The sequence below is a fragment of the Macaca fascicularis genome, chromosome 9, assembly GCF_037993035.2.
Source record: "Macaca fascicularis isolate 582-1 chromosome 9, T2T-MFA8v1.1".
In the NCBI taxonomy this organism is placed as follows: Eukaryota; Metazoa; Chordata; class Mammalia; order Primates; family Cercopithecidae; genus Macaca; species Macaca fascicularis.
Genome location: NC_088383.1, coordinates 108,491,117 through 108,497,927, shown reverse-complemented (window position 1 = coordinate 108,497,927; position 6,811 = coordinate 108,491,117). Strand labels below are relative to the sequence as shown.

At 58.8% G+C, this 6,811-nt stretch overlaps 1 protein-coding gene across 2 annotated transcripts; it reads right to left on the bottom strand.

The window, feature by feature from the left end:
* Positions 1 to 552: 552 nt before the first annotated feature.
* Positions 553 to 4,141, bottom strand: NKX2-3 (NK2 homeobox 3). 2 transcript variants are annotated; one of them, XM_074002437.1, is made up of 2 exons: positions 3,593 to 4,141; positions 553 to 2,349 (listed from the first exon to the last, which is right to left on the bottom strand). In XM_074002437.1, exons 1-2 carry the CDS (start codon positions 3,948 to 3,950, stop codon positions 2,123 to 2,125), a joined length of 585 nt encoding a protein of 194 aa, XP_073858538.1. In that variant the 5' UTR covers positions 3,951 to 4,141; the 3' UTR covers positions 553 to 2,122. The 2 variants fall into 2 exon arrangements, with proteins under 2 accessions (XP_073858538.1, XP_045217284.1); XM_045361349.3 differs by having other exon boundaries at positions 553 to 2,095.
* Between the last annotated feature and the right edge of the window lie 2,670 nt (positions 4,142 to 6,811).

Here is a 6,811-nt window from a genome sequence, read left to right as displayed (position 1 = left end):
CAGGCCTCGCACAGGCATTCTCCGCAAGTGACAAGGAGCCGCATAAAGCCGGGGCCGCCGGGGGAGAAGGGAGGGCGGCCAAGGGGGAGAGCTCGGCCGCGGTGGGGCGCAGCGCAGCACCCCCAGGCGCGTTGGTAGCCCTGGCTGCAGCCGGGGAAGAGGCTGCTTTCGCGCCGCCAACAGCTGGGCCTGGGGGCGAGGCTTCCTTTTCCCTGGCGACCCTCGAGGTGGGGCAGATTACAAGACTTGACCGAACGCAGGTCTATACAGCTAGTCCAAGCATCTGGGTAAAACTTAGGGGCAACTGCAAAGCCAGGGACTTCAAATGGCCCTGAGCCTTCGACCTGTCCAGCCCGCAAAAGTAAACAGAAATTAATGAACAAAGCCATGAAGAGACCAGACTTACAGCCTGGGGCCTGGCTCATGGGAGACCAGGCCTGCAATCGCCCACGGAGGATGGCTTTCCCCCTCGCACCTTTTCCTCCCTTTCTGGCCCTATTTAAAGGATTCCTCTCCACTCTTGGGGGCTAAACAAATTCTGTAGCCGGCCAATGATCTGAAAATATTGCACCTTGTTTATTGACTCCTGTAGTGTGTGGCAGCGGGTGTGTACACGGCGTGTGGTTATAGTTATATAGATAGATAGATAACATGTGCTGAATACAGAATACGAAACAGAAAGGAAACCCGGTAACACCTCCGGTGGGCCACCAGGTTTCGAGTTTGTTCAGCCTCCCCCCACCCCCAACTTTTGATCTCATTCGGCTGGTCTTCCTCGAAGAATCCTGCGTCCCCCGACAATCCGGAGATCTGGACAGAGGTATCTGCTGCGGAGGGGAGACAGCTGGGAAACGAAATCGACTGTGCTATGGCGCTCCAGGCCCGCAAAGGGGGCAGAGAATCGGTAGGGCCTGGAATTTCTCAAGCCACGACTCCCATTTTTCTCTCCTTCATGCTTTTAATTTGTTATGTCCTTGGGCTCCCCGCCAATGCTTCGCGGAGGCCGCGGAAAGGCAGAGGGAGAGAAGCCCTTCTCACTTTGGAAGAACCAAGCGCGGCCAGGGTCCTAGCCGCCTGCACTCCCCTCGCTGCCAGGGTCGGGGCCATCGTCCCCGCCGGCGCCCAGCCGGCGTTTCTGCCTCAGAGACAGTCCTGGCGACCGGACCCAGTCATCCTCCTTGCCCCTGAGCCCCCTTCCCCAGGCCTCGAGTGAGCTGCGATCCGAAGCCCGGAGGAGCGAGACGTATATATATATATATTTAACGAGGGGACCTGACCTTTAGGTCAGGCCCTTCTCGAGCTTCAGTCCCGCGGCGCCAGGCTTCGCTGGGGTGCCTGCCGCGTGACTCGCCCCGTCCCTACCAGGCCCGGATGCCCTGCAAGGTGCCCTGAGCGCACGCGGCCCCGGCTGCAGCACCCTGGTGCAACGGCTGTGCGCCGCCGCCGCTGCCGAAGCCTCCTAGGTTGCTCACGTTCACAAAGGGACCGCCTCCGGCCGCGCTGCAGGCGGGCTGCATGGCAGTGGTCGCCGCGGAGGTCCCGCCGCCGCCGCCGCCTCCGCCCGCCGGGTACGCACAGCCATAGCTGCCGCTGTAGGCCGCGGCGGCCGCGGCGGCGGCAGCGGCTGCGGCGGCGGCCGCGGCCGAGTTCCCATAGCCATAGGCGGGGAAGCTGTTGTAGGAGTAGGCGCTGGCGCCCACGCTGTAGGGCGCGCCGTAGGCCTGCGCGCTGGGCGTGACGCACGGCTTGCCGTCCCGCACCAGCACCGGGACCGCCACGCGGCGGGGCGGCGGCGGGGGCGCGTGTGCGCCCAGCTCCAGAGACTTGTCCTGCCGCTGTCTCTTGCACTTGTACCTGCGATTCTGGAACCAGATTTTCACCTGCGTGGACGTGAGCTTCAGGCTGCTGGCGAGGTGCTCGCGCTCGGGTGCCGACAGGTACCGCTGCTGCTTGAACCTGCGTTCCAGCTCGAAGACCTGGGCTTGCGAGAAGAGGACCCGGGGCTTCCGGCGGCTGCGTGGCTTCGGCCTCTCGCTCTCCTCCGCTGCCTTGCAGTCTCCGGCCGCCTCTAGAGACTTCTTCAGCTGGCAGCTTTCTGCGGAAGAAGCAAACAACAGCGTCCTTAGCTGTTCCCAGCCGCACCGCGGCTCCTGTCCTGGAGCACCGTGACCCCTTTTGGCGGCTGAGCAGAGCGTGCGGTAGTAAATGGCTGGACTTTTGGGAACGTTTGTGGCTCCTGGCGCTGTGGGACCCTGCGACAGCCCCAGTACCGAAAGAACGCCCTTAGCAGGCGGAGGCGCGTTTCCTGGAGAGGGGTAGTTAGTGCGTGTTTATTTGGATCTTGAGCATCTGCGAGAGAAGAGATTACTCTGTATTAAATGTGCGGCTCGACGTGCTAATGACTATTTTCAGGATGAAGGCTTGCAGCTACATAATAACTACAGTATTTGCAAACTCGTTTGCCTTCTACTCCACCAAGGATAACTGAAGGTGTGAGGCGTGTTGGTATGAGTGGGCCGGTGGGCATGGGTTGAGCGAAAATCTGTTCCGAGTGTAACGCTTGTGCATGGCCCAGGGACGTGTGTGTGTGGCTTATAAAAGACTACATGCAAATGTGATGACAATGTCCGTGTGTCCTCTGAAAATGAAGTTTGATTGACTAGTTATAGACAGTTTCATGCCGATTTTAGGCTCTGGGAACTATGAGAGCATAGGCCTTGGCCTCTGCCACATCAAACCGCCTCTTGGGGGAAAGACTGAGATTCTGTCCTCTTAAATACGCTTCCTTGGGGACTTTATTTGATTATCCCATCTCCCTATCAATTTACTTCCCGTCCAATGTGAGCAGCCAAGATCTCGGACTCAAGTTCGGCGCGTTTTCTATTCGGCCCGCAGCCTGGGACACAAAGCAAAACGTTACGGATTTTCAAAAAAGGCCGGCGCCTTAGGGATGTGAGAGCTATGGTCGCGCGGAATAGACAGTGTTCCCATGCACTTTTCGATCATCTCTCTCTCTACCGGGTGCCACGGGTTCAAGGACGCTGAGTTCCAAGCAGAGAAGGGAGGAAACCACCCAACTGGCATCCACCAAAGTTCCTGCCCCCTGCGGATAAGAGAGACACAGGCTGCTTGGGCTGTCTTTTTGGAGAAGAAGGGGTGGCTGCCCTGGGCTAAGAGAACTCATCTCACCCTAGAGGGAAAACGAAAAAGGTCCAGGCTCCTGCCCTTTTTGGGGGAAGAACCTTTTGGAGGGGTGGAGGCGAGGAAGAGCAAAAATACTGCCAGTTATGAGGACCCAGGCGCTGAGCCCACGTCGCCTCTCAGCATCAGGGCAGTAGTAACCACCTTCCCTTCCCTCATTTCCCCCTTTGGGGAGGAGTAGTTGTCAGGGTCACCTCGTCCTTGTCTCTCCGCCCCATCTCCCTCGCAGGTACCTGCGCTTTGTGGAGCTGTTCGCGACCAGGGCGGAGGCATGGCCCCAGCCAAAGGGTAAAGGGGTGGGCAGCCGCTCTGGCAAGGTTTGTGGGCTGTTTGTGTGCGCTCTGCCATTGCTCCAGGTGTGCGGGTGCGTTTTCTTTCCCCCTCTACTCACTTTGGCTCCGGTCCCTCACGACCTCGGGCTCCTCTTCATGTTCCTTGGGCCCGCTGCACGAGTCTCGCAGGACCGTGTGGACATAGCCCTGGGGACACAACCCTGAATCTCCGTGGCCGTCGGCTGCGGCTAGTGAGTTCAAATAGGACAATTTATCGCCCTCTTCTTCCTCGTCCTCCTCCCCTCCGTCAGAAAATTGCGTCCCCTCAGCTGCGGCCAGCATGCAGGGTGCAGAGTGGAAGTGGTGCTCCAAGTCCGCCTGCAAGTGTGCACCATGGAAGTGCTGCTGCTGCTGCTCCAGATTCAAAATGTCTTTGACTGAGAAAGGGGTGGAGGTGACCGGGCTTGGTAACATCATCAGGGCCACTTAATTGTCTAGTCCAAATAATAAATCCCGGCGGGGGCGGGGAGGCAGCGCGGCGGCTCCAGCTTCAGCTCCTGGACTCCGCCGCTGCTGCAGAGTCGGGCTTTTGACAGACGCGGTCCTACTCCAGTCTAAATCGCCTCCATTGGCCGGGACCTGGGGGTCTGGGTTTTGTTACAGCCACTGCAGGGAGTGGGGCCGGGGCTCCGAAGCCTCTGTCCGGGAGACTTGCGTCACGTCGGAGGGCGGGGCCGGCGCCCCAGCCTCCCTCCCCATAGGTTCCGGCTCATGTGGGCCACGCCCCCTGCTCTTGCGGAGTGGGATGTTGCGGCTCTACCAGAAATAGACAAGGACTAGTATAGAGTCCTGAAGTCCGAGATGCTGCTGGCGAGGCTGCACTGATCCGGTTCCTGAACCGTTGATTCCCGCGTGGCTGCACCTTCCCGACCTAGGCCAGTTCTGGGAGGCTTGCTGTCCACGAACAACGCCAGGGAAGGATGCCCCTGGGGTGTGCTTTTTTCAGCTGCTGCGCGGGGCAGGAAAACTTCCTGGCGGGTAAATACCGGGCGCTGGATCCACGAGGAGACGGAGTGTTTTATCTGTCTATGGGTGGGCGACATGTCCGTTTTCAACTTGTTGCCGTTGCTCAAGCTTTCTCTCCACTTGGAACACGTTTCTGACCCTTAGCCTCCACAAGTGGAAAATGTTCTCCGAGGAAGAGCGCCTAGATCGTCTAGCCGGAAGTCCCCTCTTTCAGCCTCTGAACTTGCAACTTGTGTTAGCAAGACATGCGTGTCACTTATCACTCCCCACTTAATTCTATAGCTGTAGGTGCCTGCCTGGTCGCCCCAGTTAGACTGTAAGCTCCACGAGGGCAGGGTCCTGGGGTTGCTTTTGCCCTTGTATCCCTGGCAGCAGGTGCACGGAGCAGTATGTGAAAGGAAGATAGAGTTATGACTAAACTTTGGTATTCGACAGCTCTTGCTTGGCCTAGTCAGTGTGTGATCTTGGGCATTTCTAAGTTTGTTTCCTCGTCTATAAAACGAAGGCAGTAATACCGTTTTTGGTTGTTGCTAGGGTTGAATGAGGCAAAACACGCCAGCATCTTAGTGCAGGGCCTCACGCGTGTTAAGCGCTCAGTACGTGTCAACTACTGCTTTTCTGTATGGGAGGTCAAGCAGTGTTTGTTGACTGCATTGGTGGTGCGTGGCTGGAGTGTGGCACACTGGGTGGCTTCTTACGGTTTTGAGAGCAGGATCTGTCCTCACAAGGGAGGTGACCCAGCCTTGGCGGCCTTCTTTTCCGCCTATTGAAATCAGGATCCTGAATGTAGGCCTTGCCTCTCCGACAGGCTTTTACTTTTTCTCTACCTACACGCCTTCTGGTACCTTCATGAGGCCCTGGTTGTTTTCTGGGGGAGTCTATGCAGTTCCCCACAGATTCTGGAAACTCCGCGCTGGTAGGGACCATCTTCTTCCACAACAGGCATTTGCTCTCTACCAGGCCTAGCCCAGTGAGGAGCAGCGGGCGCTGCTTTGAGGGCCGTAGAAAGACCCGTGTGCAGCGCTGGCCTTAAAAATTAGGGAACGGTTCCAGCTCAACCGTGGCTCTCCTCATCCGGCCTCAGCTACTCCAAGCAATTTTTTGGCCGTCAGGATGGCGGAGCTGGAAGAGACCCGTCTCACTTGGAAGGGGCGGGTGAAAGGTGCAGGGACGGTGGACATTGCTTCCGAGCGGCATAAGACACCGGCTGGGAGTGGGTACGAGGGTGGAGGGCTGCCACGCGGGTCCTGCAACGGCGACAGGAGTGGGTGCTCAAGGTTGAAGAGAGAGACAGCCTGTCGGGACGGGGGAGAGGCGGCGCTCTGCAGAAGGGAGCGGAAATGTTGTGGAGAGGCAGCCCCTGGGTCCGCCCGGGGAGCTGGGATGCCGCGCGGGCCACGTGCGCCCGGGAGTATTCAGGTGGCGGCTGCCCGCAGGCAGTGGGGAGATACCCTCTGTGGGCAGGGTCTTGCGCCGGAACCGCCATTCCTCAGCCACAGGGGCGCCCGGTGTCTTTCTGTTTTAAATCCTGAAACTATTGACGCCCCAGGCGCAGACCGGTGTCTACAAACCAGGCGGTGAGTCTGCAGAGGGAGGAATGTGCCTGGTTTTGCTGTGGATCCCGAGCGCTCGGGCGCAAAGATTCCGAGGTGGGGGCGGAGGGGTGCAAGGCACTGCGGGGTGGCGGACCTTGAGTGTGTGTGCATAACGGTGGCCGCCGAGCATACAAGCAGGAAGCTGAGCTCCAGCCTCACTTCCCCAACCCACCTCCGGGGCAAAACTGTCTCAGGGGAAATGTTTCTGCTCTCTTCTAGTCCGCAGTTTTCTTCTCCTCAGGTGATTTCATGATTCTGGAAAAAGAAAAGGAGAAAGGCTATCGAAACAATCTCTCTCTCCCCAGTTTCCAACCGAAGCCTGCATTTCTCCTTGTTACACTCCCTTGCTTCTTAGCCTCGCTTCGCTCCTAGGCCTTACATAAATCTAGCCCCAACAATCCAGGTCTTAAAACTGCCACCAGGACAAAGCGCCCCTCTAGCGCCTGATCGCCGATACACGCCCACAGACGCGCTGCTGCCGCCAGAGCCCACCAGGGCGCCTCTGTCAGCTCACGCAGGGGGCTGTCTCCTCCCTACCAGCAGGCCCACGGGTGCCTTTACCCCAAATCCCGCCACCCCAGCCGCCCCCCGGCCAGGTACCTTGCGCCAGGCCTAAGCGGTTGTCTTTTGAGGACCCTGGGCAGGTTGCTCCTCAGTAGGCCACTAGGGCCTGTGAGGACTCCCAGGCGAAGGGGCCTGTCGGGTGGGGCCTAGGCC